The 21,434-nt window shown below is 41.1% G+C and overlaps 1 protein-coding gene across 1 annotated transcript in view; it reads right to left on the reverse strand.

Annotated features, from left to right (window-relative positions):
• The window catches only part of LRRC1 (leucine rich repeat containing 1), a 134,654-nt gene that overhangs the window by 25,396 nt on the left and 87,824 nt on the right, over window positions 1-21,434 (reverse strand). Inside the window, exons 5-8 of the mRNA XM_057555643.1 lie at window positions 4,031-4,087; window positions 3,672-3,735; window positions 3,208-3,282; window positions 374-518 (exon numbers count right to left, since the gene is read on the reverse strand). Of these exons, the coding sequence (XP_057411626.1) occupies window positions 374-518; window positions 3,208-3,282; window positions 3,672-3,735; window positions 4,031-4,087 (341 nt within the window). The remainder of the gene's footprint in view (window positions 1-373; window positions 519-3,207; window positions 3,283-3,671; window positions 3,736-4,030; window positions 4,088-21,434) is intronic.

Consider the following 21,434-nt stretch of genomic DNA (forward strand, 5'->3'; position numbering starts at 1 on the left):
CTCCCTGTAACAGCCCTTACCTGGGTCGCACCATAAGGTCAAAGGTCGTTTCGCATAAACTATTTACGATGCTCAATTAGAAATGTCTTAGCGGTTGTTCATATGTCCGAAACACATTCTGTGATTTGGGCTAATCCCTACCGAAATCATGGAAACAAGATGCGGAGGAAGTAGACAGGGGCCAACACTTAAAAGTAACAACACGTATAACTGCTACCAGACCAGGGCGACAGAAACGCTTGCATATGGAGAAACTTTAATTGTATTAAATATTCCTTGCCTTCCTTCTTTAAAAACAAATGACTGAAGGAATCACGTCCCCAGCACCTGAGAAGAGCCAGCACCTTGGTAGTTAGTTATTTTCAATACTCACCAATGCCATCTGGGAGTGTTTCTAACAAGTTCTGGGAAATGACTAAATCCGTTAACGAAGTCAGGCCACTGATTTCTTCGGGAAGTCTTTCCAACCTGTTTTCAGAGACATCTAAGCAGAGCAGGTTCTTCAGATTTCCTATTTCCTACATCAACGACACAGGAAAAGAAAGTCATGCCTGAACCTGCCACGGTATGGAGGAATTTGTTACAGCGATTTTTCAAAATCGAATCCCAGAGTGGTCCTAAGGATGTTTCCTTAGCGCCGGTGTGAGTGTGAAGGCAGGGGTAAGTTTCCAGACCCCCTTCCAATGAAAACCGAAAGCGGTGTGAATCACACACACGGAGCTGGGACAGACGCCAAGCCCTCCGACGTCACGCAGGTGAGGAATCACTCCCTTAATAAGATGAGGAGGTTGGCACCAAGAGAAGATGAGTCATTTTAAGGTCCCACAAATTAGGGGAGAAAAAAAAAAAGGAGGCTAGAATCCAGTTCTCCAAGTTTGGAATCAATCACTCAGAAGGCAGCTGGCACTTGAGAGTGAGCCTGAGATGTCCTGGAAGGAAACCGTCCACTTTCTGTCTCCCGTGACAGACAGCGCTTGTTACGACATCGGTGTGTCTGCTCCCCAGCCAAACCGGAGCACACAGACCCGCCGACAACGTTGACACCCGAGACAAGAAAGGCAGACTGCTTTGAAGCGGAAGAGCCAACCCAGGAGTGAGGGAGGTGCCTCTATGAGTCTCACATTCCATTCAAGAGAGATCGTACCCTTCCGCTCTCCAAGGGCATAGTTTCTCTCTGATAACCGCCTCCACTGTTCCGTGCCATTGCCAGTCTGTTACGTTCCCACTCACAGTACCCTCCCACCGGACTGGTCTGGGCATCCTCTGCCCACGTCTGTTCACAAACCATGCCTCCATCTTTCCCTCCTGGAAACGTAGCTCCAGTCACGGAATCAGACCCCTCCTCTAACTCCAGTGGCTCCCTGATGGCTACACAAGCACAAACTCCTCAACCGGCATTGAACTGGGTCTGATCGATTCTTCCAAGTTTATCTCCCACCTAATATACATCCTGTGAGCCCTACCCCTGCATTTCCTGCCTGTAGGAAATCAGACTACATTTCTACTAATTTCATGCCAGGCCCCTGAGGTTCTTCTACTTTTTCATTCATTCCTTTTAACAATGGCTTTGTCTCCTTTTCTTTCTGTCATCTGTGAAGACAGGAAAATAATTCTGATTATCTGGGACTGTCTGATGTGTTTAGTCCTGGCTTAATAGAAGGTTATACAAGTGGGCAAACGAGATGTTGAAATAACCATTAATAACATGACCAGTGGCGTGTTAATTTCTTTGTGTTTGGGACATGGCATTTTGCACATAATTGTTTATGTACATCTGTCCACACATATACTCTCCCCCTGCATGTCTAATAGCTGATATTTTCAATTTTATTAAAGTATAGTTGATTTACAATGTTGTGTTAATTTCTGCTGTACGGCAAAGTGACAGTTATACATATATATGTGTATATATATATATATATATATATATATATATATATATATATTCTTTTTCATATTCTTTTCCATTCTGGTTTATCACAGGGTATTGAATACAGTTCCCTGTGCTATACAGTAGGATCTTGTTTATCCATCCTATATAGCTGATATTTTATTACTTTCTTAATAACTTCCTGGCATCTTCCCCTCATCCTTTGACTCTTAAGTAACTACAATCCTCTCAATCAAGATTTCTCATAATTTCCTAGAGAAATCTAAGTGTTAATCAAACCTTTGCCCATATCAGTTACTGTTCTGTCCTATCCTTTTCCCAAATGCAGCCAAGACCTCAGAAATAGACTCAGATTAGTTCCTTAGTTGCATTAGTCGTGGGTGATGTCAATGGTAATTCCAGCACTATTAACTACAACAATTAGAATTTTACTTAAGTGCTTTTTTCTAGTGTTAGGCTTCCCTGCACCGATACACATTCCCCACCCGAAGTGCACGGTCCCATCACGGCAGGTTCACACAGCCCAGCAGACAGCTTCTGAATTACAGTAAAATACACACACCTAGACCATCATGAAATATATTCTGACTTTAAACCCTGGCTGTAAGAGATACCAAAGAGTAAAATTCAGTAATAGTTGGAGAAAAATGAAGTAAGGGGAAAATGCCCGTGTGTTGTGGTTTGTTAGTTCAAGTTTCTCTTTCAACTGGCCAGAAAGCGGGTCCTGCTTGCTGGGACCCACAAGGTGACCACGACGTACTCAGAAGCCCACACGAGACTCCATTTCATTCCGAACATGGTTCTCACACATGGTAACAGCAGGAAAAACATGAACAGCGTGTGACATTCCAGCTAAACCATAGCAACACTTGGAAAAAATATGAAATAAAAGCTTTTTGCATTGCTTTTACATCAACTATTACAGGGCAAAATGGGGTCAACCTATCCCAAAGCACTAGGCACATCACAAACAGTGGCAGAAACTTCTACCATCACAATCCGGCATCCCGGTAACTTCCAAATTTGCTGGGCTTCAAGCAGGCAAGCCAAGCATAAAGCAAGGATGAAATAAAATGCAGACTTCACAAACTAAAGGATATATTTACTATCTTTAGAAACGGTGGGTTGAGGCTTTCAGTTTTTCTACAGCAATGCAGCACAATGAATGCTCAATATATTTTTCCAAATCTGCTTTTTCAACCGATGTTTTGGTTTTCAAGATCCCTCCTACAGAAAATCTCATGTAGAGGCAGGAAGCACATGAAGGTGGTGGTGGTTTTACATTTTGGGGGAGACAGTGTGAAATTACCACTCACCTGAGGTAATTCTGACAGTTGATTTCCATCCAACCAGAGATCCTTTAGATGTAAGAGAGCGCCAATCGATTCTGGCTAAAACAAAAAGCAATGTTATGGTAACAAAGCTCCAATTTCCAGCCTTCCATTAAGAAAGAACCCTAATTCAACAGTTAGTAATGGGGTACTGTAGAGGTCATTTGTTGGTACTTCTCCAATATCAGCCCCCCCTTCCTAAAAGCATCCCCAATGCTCCCCAAGAATGCCAGCTGTTTCCACTGATGCCCATCATCTCTAGCCGTGACCCTCCACCCCTGAATCATAACTCTTAACCTGTGTGAACTGAAGCACATTCTCTAATGCTGCCAAGCTGTATCCGTGGAAACACTGGCTTACAAGCATCCCTACAGATCTCCCCCAAAATATTTTGTGATCGTGACTAAGGTACAAGGTGAAATTCAAATCTCTCTTCAGTACAGACTTACCAAATTATATATTTCATTGTTTCCTAAATCAAGTTCTTCTAGTCTCCGTAGCTGGGTTAGAGAGCTATTAAAAAAAAACAAAAAACAAAGGGAGGGAGCGCTTAGGACTTAGAAATGCTGAGCAATATGGCATTCCTCACTTGGACTAGTTCCCCAAAATAAGATTCATCTGGATTTTATGGTCATAATTATTGCACAGGAAGGACTATTGAGAGAAGGCTGGCATCTCTCAAATTTTCCAAAAGACACAGAATTTCTTTTTGACAAGATACTGTAGTACTTTTTTTTTTTTTTTTTTTTAATGCTTCAAGAAGTTCATTCAGTACATAACCCCCCTCTCCTTTTCCCCAGAGACTCACTCAGGGAGATACGTAAGAAGATTCTCTCTCAGTTCCAGTGAAGCCAGGTTATAAAGACTAGAAATGAACAGAAGGAAAAAGTATAAGGAAAGTTCCTGAGATTCTTCCTACTCCACCCCACCAAAGTACACACCCCACAAGGAGCAACTCTTTATTTTATTTTTTTTATAGACTAGTTTTTTGGGGGGAGGGTTCTTTTTATTTTTTTATTTTTTTTAATTTATTTTTTGGCGTGTTGGGTCTTCGTTTCTGTGCGAGGGCTTTCTCTAGTTGCGGCAAGTGGGGGCCACTCTTCATCGCAATGCGCGGGCCTCTCACTATCGCGGCCTCTCTTGTTGCGGAGCACAGGCTCCAGACGCGCAGGCTCAGTAGCTGTGGCTCACGGGCCTAGTTGCTCCGTGGCATGTGGGATCCTCCCAGACCAGGGCTCGAACCCATGTCCCCTGCATTGGCAGGCGGATTCTCAACCACTGCGCCACCAGGGAAGCCCATGGAGCAACTTTTAATAAGACCTTGCACGTCACTTCCCAGGGGAAAACATCTATGACCACCCCCACCCCCACTGAAAACAACATCATCTCCACTTCCCAAGTTTTAATATTAAAATAAAAAGAGCAGTGTCATCACAGTAAGGCACCCTCATGCATATACGTTGCACAGTTGATATGTGAAAATAACTCTCTAGCCCTTGAAAGACAACCACTCCCAGAACCAAGATAGCAGCCGAATATGTGCTTCTAGGCTTTAGAATGTCGAAAATGTGCTGTTGCCATAAAAACAGGAAAGCCTTTAATCTCACGGAGCTCTTCTTACAAACATCAGTGAGAAACCATGCCCGTCTGAAAGCAGTGGGCCTGTCGGTCCAGAAAGTCCATGTGCTCTACTTAAGACCACAAGTTTACAGGGCGAGGGAGCACTGAGATGCAGGAGGACTCAAGTAATAACACACTCCAAGCGGTGCCCACGACGCGAGACTGATTCAATAAGCAGCGGCTGTGGTAATGTTGCTTTTATTCTTAATAAACCCCGAATGGCACTCCTTTCAGCAGCTTCTCCTGCCTCTCGGCTGTAATCCATGCCTATTAGGAACAGGGTGCAAGGAGACAGATGGTCTCCCCAGATGCCGACGATCTGGGTGGCAGTGGCAATTCTGAATCAGCAGACACCACACACGTCCAAGTATGTCAGCACTGGCACGACGTACTGATTCAGTAGATCATCGGTTGGTCTATTTCTCCAGCAGGCACTGTGCTAAGCTCTAACCAATAGAGAACTCCAGCTTTTGCTAATGTCACCAGAGTAACGACCAGATGTGGAGGGCATTGACGCGTGAGCGCACAGAACACGGGGAGTCAGACATCATCCCAACTCTCTCATCTGCCTTAATCCTCTGTACTCCTTCCAACATCAAAGCCAGAATCGCGGGCACTGACAAAGCCGGTTTCATAATACCAGAAAATGTAAATTTGATTTTCAGGAACAATACAATACACACGTAAAGCCCATGGGCTTGAAAGTGTATTTGAACTATACCAGGAACTGCAGAGATAGGTATCTCCTCCTCCAATTTTAGAGAACTAAAACTAATTTTAGAAATTTAGAAACTGAGTAACGGTTTTCGCAATTAAAGCAAGAGCAAACAAATACAACTCTTTATAACATACTTTTAAAAAAAAAAAGTCAATATCTCTGCTAATAAGTAATTGTGAATTTAATATCAATTAGTCTTTCCCCAAAATGCACCCAGGTGGGAGTCGCAGCTACCCAGTTCTACTGCCTCTGGGCCAAGCCTTTACGTAGAAGAAATAGAACATGGGAGGGAGAGGGTGCAGTATCTGCCCCCAAAAGCAACCTGTAGATAAGGGGGAGACTGACATTAACTCACTGTAAAAGTAAAAACGTAAAAACGAAGGGCTTTGTTTTCAATTTTAAATGTTCCTGGAACCGCTAGCCAGTTTTATGGGGAAGGTGATCATCATTTGGCTGTTTTCACATTTCTATTTTAAAAACCACTGATAGAATTGTCATTTTATCTACTTAATGTTCATTACTTTCATGCCTCTTTTGACCCACTAAAGACATCCACTAATGAAAGAAGGGAAAAAGTCCTTCTTTGCTTCAAAATCTTTACTCCCTGGGCATCATCAAAAGCAACTTGCAAAGAAGCAGTGTCACCCAGGCCCTGCTACTGAGTGTTGCACCAAGGTCTGCAGCCCTGGTCTGAGGCCTCCTGCCTGAAACAGAACAGAGCTGGGACCCGCCCGCCACCTGGGACACCACCTGGGGCAGGAGATGCTGGGTGGGGCACCTTACCTGTGTCATCTCCAGACCAGGAACAACCAGCACATTGTCAATACCACTGGGACGACACCATTAGGAAAGTGAGGTCCATCAGACAGCGGCAAAGCCACAATTCAAATCTGGTGAAAGCCAAGACTCTGCCCTCGCCCTGGGGAACGCCATTCTCTGGAACTCTCTATACTTTACATTTTAAAAACACCTGTCAGGGACTTCCCTGGTGGTCCGGTGGCTAAGACTCCGCGCTCCCAATGCAGGGGGCCCGGGTTCGATCCCTGGTCAGGAAACTAGATCCCACATGCCGCAACTAAGAGTTCGCATGCTGCAACTAAAGATCCCACACACCACAACAAAGATCCCGCATGCTGATCCCATGTGCCACAACTAGGACCCGGTGCAGCCGAATAAATAAATAAATAAATATTAAAAATAAAATAAAAACACCTGTCAATTTAGGGCAAATACAGAAATCTTACCTCCTCAACCACACCAAGGACATTGGGGTTTTTGTAGATTTATGTCACTTTAAAAATATGATAACACATTTTGAAATTATCTCTAAATTTTGTCTTAAGGGGGAAAGGCACAGGCCACAGTTACTGAAAGCAAATCATTCTTGAGCAAAAATGCTGCAAAAACACCAACAGGCTTGTGAATATACAGAACTTATAATAACAACATCACCTATCGTGCTAACACCCAAATATAACACCCTGTTATGTAAGAAGGTTCTGACTATAAAACCTCTTAGTTTCTATCGTTTTGGGATAGTAGGGAAATGTGGATGCATGGGTGTTAGTTACAGCGACAACAAAAAATATCCTATTTTTGTAACCTTTCAAAACTCAAAAATTAATTTAAAATAAAGTGTATAAAATAATATCCTTTCTGGGGTGATGCTTCCCCGTTATCTTAAACTATTTAAACTGAAGAAACTGGGATATTATAATCAGACTCTAGGGACCCACTGATGAAAGGTTATCTAAAAAGAGTCTGAGAGGAACGAGGGCCATCCCTCACAACTACTTGGATTTGCTTGGCTGAAGTGCTTCACCACAGCGCCTCAATTCCCCTAAAATGAATACAATCATATCTATTGCAGCAAATAAGGCATGATATATATTCCCTTCAAGTTAACAGAGCCAGTTTGGTACCTTGGTTCCTTGAGATAGCCTTGTGCCCAAGCACAATCAGGGGCCTCACAAATATGTGTGCCCCAAGTCAGGGTCTCTGAAAAGATTGCTATAAGATGCTATCAACCACAGGAGTCATCCTCTCTGCCCAAAACCTCCTCCAAGGACAGGCCTACAGATGGGGAGCGGCTGGCACTGGCCAATTTTTGAGGATACATCATCCATAATTGGTGACTCGAGGGACAACAATGAATAAAAAGCAAAGACAGTGGTTTGACTACAGACGCCCACCTCCCACGTAAGCCCAAACCTCGGAGTGTAACCTGGGCTGGTCGTTCTCAGTTCGGTCATTAACTGATTCTCGAATGAAACCATCGGTTTGGTTCTCGTCAGTAGCTTGCCCTGGACAGTCCTGGACCAAACACAGAATCCTACCAGCCCCTCCAGAACGTGGTTCTCCTAGGCCGTTCTAGGAAGAACTGACATAAAACAGGGTCTGCTTGAATGCAGGTTTAGACCAGAGACATTAAGACCAAAATGAATGGACGAATGATCTCCCCTCCTGGCTTTTCCAAATACGGCATCTTCAATCAAGACTTCAGGATGGGAAGACGCTGGGGAGGTCGTGAAGGAAGAGCTGGCTGCCGCCAAGAAGGTTCTGCTACAGCTCCTGAGTTTACCGCTACCTAACCTGAGGTTGGGACTGGTCTGAAGGTGCCAGGTGCCATCTGTGCCCTTTCAGCACTTCCCTTCTGAGACTGGAGCCCTCAGCTGGCCCTGAAGACGGGTCCACAGCTTCCACTGCTCAGGCCTCCGACAGTGTAAGGAATATAGAGATGGAACTCCCATTGTAATACATAGCACGTAAAAAATGGATAATTGCCTATTCTACTAAGAAGATGTCTTATGGAATTTTAAAAAGTGACTTAAGTGCATGACTAGAAGACTTTCTAATGAAGATGTTCTTCCAGAAAATATTTTTTTGAGACAGGCAATATACCTGTAACTACCGTGTGGATGACAGGCTCTTGGTGCTCCAGCCAGGCGTCAGGGCTGTGGCTCTGTGGTGGGAGAGCCAAGTTCAGGACATTGGCCCACAAGAGACATCCCAGCTCCATGTAATATCAAACAGTGAAAATCTCCCAGAGATCTCCATCGCAACGCCAAGACCCAGCTCCACTCAATGACCAGCAAGCTCCAGTGCTGGACACCCTATGACAAACAACTAGCAAGACAGGAACACAACCCCACCCATTAGCAGAGAGGCTGCCTAAAATCATAATAAGGCCACAGACATCCCAAAACACACCACCAGACGTGGACGTGCCCACCAGAAAGACACGATCCAGCCTCATCCACCAGAACACAGGCACTAGTCCCCTCCACCAGGAAGCCTACACAACCCACTGAACCAACCTTAGCCACTGGGGGCAGACACCAAAAACAACAGGAACTACGAACCTGCAGCCTGTGAAAGGAGACCCCAAACACAGTAAGTTAAGCAAAATGAGAAGACAGAGAAACACAGCAGATGAAGGAGCAAGGCAAAAACCCACCAGACCAAACAAATGAAGAGGAAATAGGCAGTCTACCTGAAAAAGAATTCAGAGTAATGATAGTAAAGAGGATCCAAAATCTTGGAAATAGAATGGAGAAAATACAAGAAACGATTAAAAAGGACCTAGAAGAACTAAACAGCAAACAAACAGTGATGAACAACACAATAAATGAAATTAAAAATTCTGTAGAAGGGATCAATAGCAGAATAACTGAGCCAGAAGAATGGATAAGTGACCTGGAAGATAAAATAGTGGAAATAACTACTGCAGAGCAGAATAAAGAAAAAAAAATGAAAAGAATTGAGGACAGTCTCAGAGACCTCTGGGACAACATTAAACTCATCAATATTCAAATTACAGGGGTCCCAGAAGAAGAAGAGAAAAAGAAAGGGACTGAGAAAATATTTGAAGAGATTATAGTTGAAAACTTCCCTAATATGGGAAAGGAAATAGATAATCAAGTCCAGGAAGCACAGAGAGTCCCATACAGGATAAATCCAAGGAGAATCACGCCAAGACACATATTAATCAAACTATCAAAAATTAATTACAAAGAAAAAATATTAAACGCAGCAAGGGAAAAACAACAAATAACATACAAGGAAATCCCCATAATGTTAACAGCTGATCTTTCAGCAGACACTCTCCAAGCCAGAAGGGAGTAGCAGGACATATTTAAAGTGATGAAGGGGAAAAACCTACAACCAAGATTACTCTACCCAGCAGGACCTCATTCAGATTTGACAGAGACATTAAAACCTTTACAGACAAGCAAGAGCTAAAAGAATTCAGCACCACCAAACGAGCTTTACAACAAATCCTAAAGGAACTTCTCTAGGCAGGAAACACAAGAGAAGGAAAAGACCTACAATAACAAACCCAAAACAATTAAGAAAATGGTAATAGGAATATACATATCGATAATTACCTTGAATGTAAATGGATTAAATGCTCCAACCAAAAGACATAGACTGGATGAATGGATACAAAAACAAGACCCATATATATGCTGTCTACAAGAGACCCACTTCAGACCGAAAAATACGTACAGACTGAAAGTGGGGGGATGGAAAAAGATATTCCATGCAAATGGAAATCAAAAGAAAGCTGCAGTAGCAATTCTCATATCAGGCAAAATAGACTTTAAAACAAAGACTATACAACAGACAAAGAAGGACACTACATAATGATCAAGGGATCAATCCAAGAAGAAGATATAAGAATTGTAAATATTTATGCACCCAACATAGGAGTGCCTCAATACATAAGGCAAATACTAACAGCCATAAAAGGGGAAATCGACAGTAACACAATAATAGTAGGGGACTTTAACACCCTACTTTCACCAATGGACAGATCAACCAAAATGAAAATAAATAAGGAAACACAAGCTTTAAATGATACATTAAACAAGATGGTCTTAATTGATATTTATAGGACATTCCATCGAAAAACAACAGAATACACTTTCTTCTCAAGGGCTCATGGAACATTCTCCAGGATAGATCATATCTTGGGTCACACATCAAGCCTTGGTAAATTTAAGAAAATTGAAATCGTATCAAGTATCTTTTCCAACCACAACACTATGAGACTAGATATCAATTACAGGAAAAAATCTGTTAAAAATATAAACACATGGAGGCTAAACAATACACTACTTAATAACCAAGAGATCACTGAAGAAATCAAAGCGGAAATAAAAAAAAACCTACAAATGAATGACAATGAAAACACGACGACCCAAAACCTATGGGATGCAGCAAAAGCAGTGCTAAGAGGGAAGTTTATAGCACTACAATCCTACCTTAGGAAACAAGAAACATCTCAAATAAACAACCTAACCTTACACCTAAAGCAATTACAGAAAGAAGATTAAAAAAACCCCAAAGTTAGCAGAAGGAAAGAAATCATAAAGATCAGATCAGAAATAAATGAAAAAGAAATGAAGGAAACAATAGCAAAGATCAATAAAACTAAAAGCTGGTTCTTTGAGAAGATAAACAAAATTGATAAACCATTAGCCAGACTCATCAAGAAAAAAAGGGAGAAGACTCAAATCAATAGAATTAGAAATGAAAAAGGAGAAGTAACAACGGACCCTGTAGAAATACAAAGGGTCATGAGAGATTACTACAAGCAACTATATGTCAATAAGATGGACAAGCTGGAAGAAACAAATTCTTAGAAAAGTACAACCTTCCGGGACTGAACCAGGAAGAAATAGAAAATATAAACAGACCAATCACAAGCACTGAAATTGAAACTTTGATTAAAAACCTTCCAACAAACAAACGTCCAGGACCAGATGGCTTCACAGGCAAATTCTATCAAACATTTAGAGAAGAGCTAACACCTATCCTTCTCAAACTCTTCCAAAATATAGCAGAGGGAGGAGCACTCCCAAACTCATTCTGTGAGGCCACCACCACTCTGATACCAAAACCAGACAAAGATATCACAAAAAAAGAAAGCTACAGGCCAATATCACTGATGAACATAGATGCGAAAATCCTCAACAAAATACTAGCAAACAGAATCCAACAGCACATTAAAAGGATCATACACCATGATCAACTGGGGTTTATCCCAGGAATGCAAGGATTCCTCAATATACGCAGATCAATCAATGTGATACACCATATTAACAAATTGAAGTAGAAAAACCATATGATCATCTCAATAGATGCAGAAAAAGCTTTCAACAAAATTCAACACCAATTTATGACAAAAAACCCTCCAGAAAGTAGGCATAGAGGGAACTTACCTCAACATAATAAAGGCCATATATGACAAACCCATAGCCAACATCATCCTCAATGGTGAAAAGCTGAAACCATTTCCACTAAGATCAGGAACAACATAAGGGTGTCCACTCTCACCACTATTATTCAACATAGTTATGGAAGTTTTAGCCACAGCAATCACAGAAGAAAAAGAAATAAAAGGAATCCAAATCAGAAAAGAAGAAGTAAAGCTGTCCCTGTTTGCAGATGACAAGATACTATACATAGAGAATCCTAAAGATGCTACCAGAAAACTACTAGAGCTAATCAATGAATTTGGTAAAGTAGCAGGATACAAAATTAATGCAGAGAAATCTCTTGCATTCCTATACACTAATGATGAAAAAACTGAAAGTGAAATTAAGAAAACACTCCTATTTACCATTGCAACAAAAAGAATAAAATATCTAGGAATAAACCTACCTAAGGAGACAAAAGACCTGTATGCAGAAAATTATAAGACACTGATGAAAGAAATTAAAGATAATACAAATAGATGGAGAGCTATACCATATTCTTGGATTGGAAGAATCAACATTGTGAAAATGACTATACTACCCAAAGCAATCTACAGATTCAATGCAATCCCTATCAAACTACCAGTGGCATTTTTCACAGAACTAGAACAAAAAAATCTCACAATTTGTATGGAAACACAAAAGACCCCGAATAGCCAAAGCAATCTTGAGGCAGAAAAACGGAGCTGGAGGAATCAGGCTCCCTGACTTCAGACTATACTACAAAGCTGCCGTAATCAAGACAGTATGGTACTGGCACAAACAAAAAAGAAATATAGATCAATGGAACAGGATAGATAGCCCAGAGATAAACCCACACACATATGGTCACCTTATCTTTGATAAAGGAGGCAAGAATATACAGTGGAGAAAAGACAGCCTCTTCAATAAGTGGTGCTGGGAAAACTGCACAGCTACAGGTAAAAGAATGAAATTAGGACACTTCCTAACACCATACACAAAAATAAACTCAAAATGGATTAAAGACCTAAATGTAAGGCCAGACACTATCAAACTCTTAGAGGAAAACATAGGCAGAACATTCTATGACATAAATCACAGCAAGATCCTTTTTGACCCACCTCCTACAGAAATGGAAATAAAAACAAAAATAAACAAATGGGACCTAATGAAACGTAAAAGCTTTTGCACAGCAAAGGAAACCATAAACAAGATGAAAAGACAACCCTCAGAATGGGAGAAAATATTTGCAAATGAAGCAACTGACAAAGGATTAATCTCCAAAATTTACAAGCAGCTCATGTAGCTCAATATGAAAACAACAAACAACCCAATCCAAAAATGGGCAGAAGACCTAAATAGACATTTCTCCAAAGAAGATATACAGATGGCCAACAAACACATGAAAGAATGCTCAACATCATTAATCATTAGAGAAATGCAAATCAAAGCTACAATGAGATATCAACTCACACCAGTCAGAATGGCCATCATCAAAAAATCTACAAACAATAAATGCTGGAGAGGGTGTGGAGAAAAGGGAACCCTCTTGCACTGTTGGTGGGAATGTAAATTGATACAGCCACTATGGAGAACAGTACGTAGGTTCCTTAAAAAACTAAAAATAGAACTACCATACGACCCAGCAATCCCACTACTGGGCATATACCCTGAGAAAACCATAATTCAAAGAGTCATGTACCACAATGTTCATTGCAGCTCTATTTACAATAGCCAGGACATGGAAGCAACCTAAGTGTCCATCAACAGATGAATGGATAAAGAAGATGTGGCACATATATACAATGGAATATTACTCAGCCACAAAAGGAAACGAAACTGAGTTATTTGTAGTGAGGTGGATGGACCTAGAATCTGTCATACAGAGTAAAGTAAGTCAGAAAGAGAAAAACCAATACCATATGCTAACACATATATATGGAATCTAAGAAAAAAAAAATGGTCATGAAGAACCTAGGGGCAAGATGGGAATAAAGACGCAGACCTAGTAGAGAATGGACTTGAGGACATGGGGAGGGGGAAGGGTAAGCTGGGACGAAGTGAGAGAGTGGCAAGGACATATATACACTACCAAATGTAAAATAGCTAGCTAATGGGAAGCAGCCGCATAGCACAGGGAGATCAGCTCGGTGCTTTGTGACCACCTAGAGGGGTGGGATAGGGAGGGTGGGAGGAAGGGAGATGCAAGAGGGAAGAGATATGGGGATATATGTTTATGTATAACTGATTCACTGTGTTATAAAGCAGAAAGTAACACACCATTGTAAAGCAATTATACTCCAATAAAGATGTTTAAAAAAAAAAAAAAAGACTTCAGGATGGAGCCTTCCCCATCAAGGCAACCTGGTCAATTCCACTCCAGCATCTCTGCATATCTTTCAGCAGTACCGAGTAAAGGACACGCTGCTGAGAACTGATGCATTCGGGGGACCTGAATGCAATTGTCTACTTCAGAGGCCAGGCTCTTAACCACAGGCCAAGAGAAACACCACATGCATTTATCAGCTGCTTCAGTCAACACGTGGTATTATAGAGATGAAAGAAAGCATCCGGTACTTCTAATACTTTTACAAATGTGACCAAAGATTAGACACTGAGATGCAAAATGAGGATGACTAGTCATTAATCCTCTGACTTCTAATAATGATATCAGCAGATTACTATACAACAGATACTAGTGCAAGCGCTTTCCAATAATTAATTTTTATGGATGAGAACATGCAGGCACACAGAGGGGACCTGAACAAGGTTTTCCACAACTGGGAAGGGGCAGAGCCAAGATTCACCAGGGAATCTGCATTTTTAATCACCATCTTCTGCCATCTCTCACCCTTGAGTTTGTGAAGTCAACTTTGTGAATAGGTAATACATGAACCTACATGTATGTAAAACAAAGTATCCAGTAATAAGTTTCCTCCTATCTGGTTTCCTACCATCTAGACCCTCTCACTAGAAATAACCCTTTTTGTTAGATATTTATGTGTCCACCCAGAGTTGCCTTTTATGCAGAGACAAACAGGTATGAACATATAGGCTTATCCTCCTTTTTTTTCACACGAAAGGTAGCATCCTATACAGAGCAGATATTTGTCTCCTTTCTTATCTGTACACCCCAGTATTTTTTTAATTGCATAGTATCTCTCTATCTATATAGACCTTAATTTTTTTAACCACTCCCCTAGTAACAGATATTTTACCCTTCAATTTTAATTTCTGGCAAATTAAATTTCTATGTGATACCATTAGGAGGACCTCATCCTCCTCCTACAAAAACCACTATTTTCTATCCTCCCTTCACACCCACCGTTTTTATCACCACGTGGGGCTTAAAAAAAGAAAAGAAAGACGAACACCTAACAAGCTCCTGCAGAAAGAGTGTGCACAGAAGCCTTTCTTTCCAGAACACTGATCTTAATGTTCTACACGGTCCCTGAGAGCAGGCACAAGAGTTATACTCTTCTGTAAGCCAGAATGTAGGCCAAATATATTTTTAGGATTCTATTTCAGGGACTGGATGAGGGGTTACTTTAAAAAAATTTACATCTGTTCTCCACTATATTTCAAAAATTCCTTTCTAAACCACTTGGATTTTTTTTTTCCACTTCGGTGGCCAACATCATTAAGAAAGTAAAGAATAAAATAAATTAAGGTGCCCCAAGCAAACAAATGGCAGTACAATATTAAACCATTAAAATATAAAATCTGTAAACATTTACGGCAATAACATTTGACTGGAATGGGGGAGAAACACACACTCATAGTGTTTCTGCTTTTTTAATACCAGATTAGTATTTAAGAAATCTCTAGTTACAAACTTCCTTATGGTGGCTTTGCTCTAGAAATTCTTCTAAAAATTGTTCATTTGGTTTTTGGAACAACAAGTATTTCACAGAAATTTCCGGGCCTCAAAAAAAAAAAAAAAAAAAAAAAGACCATTATATACAGTAACAGTTTTCAAAAAGATTTATTCCTCTCAGGCAGCACGTACTAACAGGGTACCATTCCCAAGGGCAGCAGACACAAAATCACAACCACACACTTGACTTCAATCTGCCAGAGAACCCAGGGCTTATCTGCTTCTTCCACTTCTATTAGCAAACGGTCACAGTCAAATCTTTATTGATAATAACCATTTAGTGACTGACCACTGGGTTTTGGGCACCATGCCAGTCCATTGCTTATATTTCTTCTTCTTAAAGAATGCTCTTTCTCGAGGAGAAAATTTAATTAAACAGAGTAGAGACGTCTAGACACATTGAGGCTAACTTAACTTTTTTTTTTTTTTTTTTTTCTGATGGCACCAGTTTCTTTAATGGCAAAGGATATGGAATCTCATGGAGCCAGATATACAAAGTCGGGACACAGCAGCTCCCGACGGAGGCAGAGCCTCCCCAGATTCTCAAAATCCTCCACAAGTTCCCGATGGGGCTTCTGTATCCTCCCTACCCCACCCCCACCCCTCCACAACACCTGGACCTTTTGGAGGCTCTGGCTGTGCAGACCTGCGGATCAACAGGTGCCAGTAACTGAGACAAAACGACCTCAGCACGTTGCCTGTAAGGCTACCTTAGGGAGGAGTTCCTGTAAGAATAAACCTAGGTCCATTTCCCAGGTGTAGCATCATCCCTCAGCAGCACCAGGCTCAAGTTTGCCTAACGTCCACTCTTTTTATTTTTTTCATTGAGATACATTTCACATACTATAATATCCACCTTTACAATGTGTACTATTCGGTGGTTTTCAGTATATTCATAAGGCTGTACAAACATCACCACTACCTAATTCCAGAAAATTTCCATCATCCAAAAAGAAACTTCAGAGCCATCAGAAGCCATTCCTTATCCGCACCCTGTTCCCCTCACCCTGGCCCACCCGACCCCTGCCCCTGGCAACCACTAATTTAATTTCTGTCTCTACGGATTTACCTATACTGGACACTTCATATAAATGGAATCATACAATGTGTGGCCTTTTCTGTCTGACTTCCTTACTTAACATGTTTTCTAGCTTTATCCACATCGTAGCATGCGTCAGTACCTCACTACTTTTTATGGCTGAATACTATTCCATTACATAGACGTAAGCACGTTTTGTTTATCAGTTCATCACTGATGAAAATTTGAGCTGTTTCTGCCTTTTGGCTATTATGAATGATGCTGCTATGAACATCCATGCACACATTTTTATTTATGTATTTATTTTTGGCTGCGTTGGGTCTTCGTTGCTGCGTGCGGGCTTCCTCTAGTTGCGGCGAGAGGGGGCTACTCTTTGTTGTGGTACACGGGCTTCTCATGTTGCAGAGCAAGGGCTCTAGGCCCGCAGGCTTCAGTAGTTGTGGCACACGGGCTTAGTTGCTCCATGGCATGCGGGAATCTTCCCAGACCAGGGCTTGAACCCATGTCCCCTGCATTGGCAGGTGGATTCTTAATCAATGCGCCACCGGGGAAGTCCCCGTGAACACATTTTTTATAGACGTATGTTTTCTTTTTTTTAATATAAATTTATTTATTTATTTATTTATTTTTGGCTGCACTGGGTCTTTGTTGCTGCACTCGGGCTTTCTCTAATTGTGTCGAGCGGGGGCTACTCTTTGTTGCAGTGCGCGGGCTTCTCAATGCGGTAGCTTCTCTTGTTGTGGAGCACGGGCTCTAGGCGTGCGGGTTTCAGTACTTGTGGCGCATGGGCTCCAGTCGTTGTGGCACGCAGGCTCAGTAGTTGTGGCGCACGGGCTTAGCTGCTCCGTGGCATGTGGGATCTTCCCAGACCAGGGCTCAAACCCGTGTCCCCTGCATGGGCAGGCAGATTCTTAACCACTGCACCACCAGGGAAGTCCCTAGACATATGTTTTCAATTCTCTTGGGTAAACATAACAAGGAGTGGAACTGCTGGGTCATATAGTAACTATGTTGACCTTTTTGAGGAAGGACCTGCTCCCTCAAATGAGGGGCTGCATCTTTTTTATTGAAGTATAGTTGATTTACAATGTTGTGTTCATTTCAGGTGTAGAGCAAAATGATTCAGTTATATATATATACATTTTTTTCAGATTCTTTTCCATTATAGGTTATTACAAGATATTGAATATAGTTCCCTGGGCTATACAGTAGGTCCTTGTTGTTTATCTATTTTATATATAGTAGTGTGTATCTGTTAATCCCAATCCCCTAATTTATCCCTCGCCACCTTTCCCCTTTGGTAACCATAAGTTTGTTTTCTATGCCTGCAAGAGTGTTTCTGTTTTGTAAATAAGTTCATTCGTATTATTTTTTAGATTCCACATATAAGTGATATCATATGATATTTGTCTTTCCCTGTCTGACTTACTTCACTTTGATAATCTCTAGGTCCATCCATGTTGCTATAAATGGCATTATTTCATTCTTTTTTACGGCTGAGTAATATCCCATTGTATATATATACCCCATCTTCTTTATCCATTTATCTGTCAATGGACACTTAGGTTACTTCCATGTCTTGGCTATTGTATTAAATAGTGCTGCTATGAACACTGGGGTGTATGTATCTTTTCAAATTAAGAGTTTTCTCCAGATTCATACCCAGGAGTGGGACTGCTGGATCATACAGTAACCCTTTTTTTGTTTTTTAAGGAGCCTCCATACTGTTTTCCATAGTGGCTCCACCAATTTACATTCCCAAGGCTGCATCGTTTTAAATTCCCACCAATAATGTATGAGGGTTTCAATATTTCCACCAACATTCATTCATCTTTTTGATGACAGTCATCTAATGGGTGTGAAGTGGTATATCATTGTGGTTTTGATTTGCATCTATCTGATGACTAATGATGTTGAGCATCTTTATATGTGCTTATTGGCCGTCTGTATATCTTCTTTGGACAAATTATTCAAATTATTTTCCTCTTTTTAATTGGGTTATTTGTCTTTTTAGTGTTGAGTGGTAAGAGTTCTTTATGTATTCTAGATATATGATTTGCAAATATTTTCTCTCACTTGTAAGTTGTCTTTTCACTTTGTTGATAGTATCCTTTGATGCACAAAAGTCTTTGATTTTGATGAAATCCAATTTACCCATGTTTTCTCTTGTTGTTCAGACTTTTCATGTCATATCTAAGAAACCACTGACTAATCCAATGTCACAAAGATTTACCCCTATGTTTTCCTATCAAAGTTTTAACTCTTACATTTAGGTCTCTGCTCTATTTAGAGTTAATTTTTGTATGTGGTGTGAGGTAGGGGTGTGACTTCATTCTTTTGCACGTGGATGGATATTTAGTTGTCCCAAGAACATGTGTTGAAAAGACTATTTGTCCTCATTGAATTGTTTTGGCACTCTTGTCAAAATTGGTTAACCATAAATGCAAGGGTTTATTTCTGAATTTCCAATTCTACTCCATTGATCTGTATGTCTATTCTTATGCCAGTACCACATAGTCTTGATTGCTGTAGCTTTGCAGTTAAGTTTTGAAATCTGGAAGCATGACTCCTCCAACTTCGCTCTTCTTCTTTAAGACTGCTTTGGCTATCCTGAGTCTCTCATATTTCCATATGAATTTTAGGATCAACTCATCAATTCCTACAGAAAAGCCAGCTAGAATTTTGATGGGGATTGAGTTGATCTGTAGATCAATTTGGGGAATACTGTTATCTTAACAATATTAAGTCTTCTAATCCATAAACACAGGATGTCTTCACATTTATTTAGGTCATTTTTAACTTGTTTGAACAATGTTTTGTAGTTTGCAGTGCACATGTCTTACATTTCTTCTGTTAAATTTATTCCTAAGTATTTCATTTTGGTGCTTTATAAGTGGAATTGTTTTCTTAATTTCATTCTGGATTGTTCAATGCTATTATATAGAAATACAACTGATTTTTGTACATTCATCTTGTATCCTATAACCTTGCTGAATTCATTTATTAGCTCTAATAGTTTCCTGTGGATTCCTTAGGATTCTCTATATACAAGATCATGTCTGTCTGCAGGCTACCTCTTTTGATAAGCAAAAAAATGCAGTTTGTGATTTACTTGAGTAAAAATTTATACAACTGGTCTCAAGAAAAATATTTTCACTATCAACAAGCTCTTTTGAGAGAAAAATTCATTCACACTTCATACCAACGTTTGAAAACTCTTTAAAGCAAAATTATCCTTTTGGGCTTGACCAGTAGAATCTTCCAGGTGTGTTTAGCGATAGTAAAAAGTCATTGGCACTTGGCACTGTTTTCAAGGGCCTATCTGAAAAATCCGTTCTATTCGGACGGTTTTCTTAAAGCCCATCCCGGACTTGGAACTCTACTCTCAAAGGTCCTATGAAGGTCTCCCTCCTCCTCCACCGCTGCCCTTCTGTGCTAAGTGGCACCTTCGATGATAAAGTCCTTTATTTAACTTTACCCCAACTTTTTCTAAGAGGGATTTAAAGAGGTCTTTAAAAAGTGCAAATATGCAAAAAGTTTCATGAATGAGAAAATGAGGGCCGGGGAAGGGAGGAGGAAATTAGTGTGCTCAGTGGGGCACCTGCAGCAAAGGAAATGCAGCTTCTTGCAGGGAGAAATCAAGTTCAAACCCCCCACTCTACCATCCACCAGCGACACACACACACACACACACACACACACACACACACACGGGCAGATTACTTACCCCATTTTACAGACAAAGCTAATGAAGCTAGGGATGGTTCATGCTAACCTGCGAGTAGGGTGCTGTAACAGGACAGGTGTGCCCATCAGAGCACCACCCCGCCCCCCCCCCCACTGTGCATGCTACGCAGCACCTCTGCCCCCAGGTCTCCGGGTCCCTTCATCCCATGGAAACTAACACAGCTGCTCTCGCTGATCGTGGGAACCAGCTCTGAGCTTTCTGGCAACAAAAGCAGAAAGGGAAATGTGATAAATGTCAGAACTGTTATTAAAAGGAAGACGCTTACAGTTCTCCCGGTGAGGCATTTTTTCCCCCTAAAAATAAATATTTTAAAAATCTCTCCTTAGTGGCTCCTTATATGGGGGAAATTAAGCAATATTGATGCATAATAATTATTCTTCAGTAGAAGATTTCAGGGCAATGGAAGCAGGTTCTTTTCATAGTTGTTTCTTTATGTCAACCTTTTATAGAAACTATATAGCATTTAGCCCAAAAAGTGACCGTGGAGGAACAGGCTAACGAGGTCCCAGCACAAAGCTTCTAGAACCTAACTGGATCATCTATGATGTCAGCATGGAAACCAGCAGCATGCAGGAGGTAACACTGTGCACCTCGTCCCACGAACTTGTTCAGTGTGTCAGAGCCACGACAGGGTCAGTAGAGACACAAAGAGGGTCTCAGACCCAGAGCCCCATGGCTACAGGAGACAAGGCGGCCTGGGTGCACACACTAACAGACACACACACACACACACACACACACACAATCAAACACTGAACTAGCCTTCTGTGTGCAGACAAAGCACTCAAGGGCTGATTGTGTGCGCGATGGGGCGGGGGAGGGGAGGGGCGGTCAGGGAATCTGAGTCTGGGATCTATTTCACCTCTTCCAATCACTGGAGAAGGTTTCATGAAAGAGGCAGAATTTCAACCATTAGGTGGGGGAAAACCTCAGCCAGTTTGGAAAGAGAGGAGGCAGGTAAAGAACTTTGAAGTTCACTTTCATAA

Source organism: Balaenoptera acutorostrata, chromosome 10 (genome assembly GCF_949987535.1).
Source record: "Balaenoptera acutorostrata chromosome 10, mBalAcu1.1, whole genome shotgun sequence".
Classification (NCBI taxonomy): Eukaryota; Metazoa; Chordata; class Mammalia; order Artiodactyla; family Balaenopteridae; genus Balaenoptera; species Balaenoptera acutorostrata.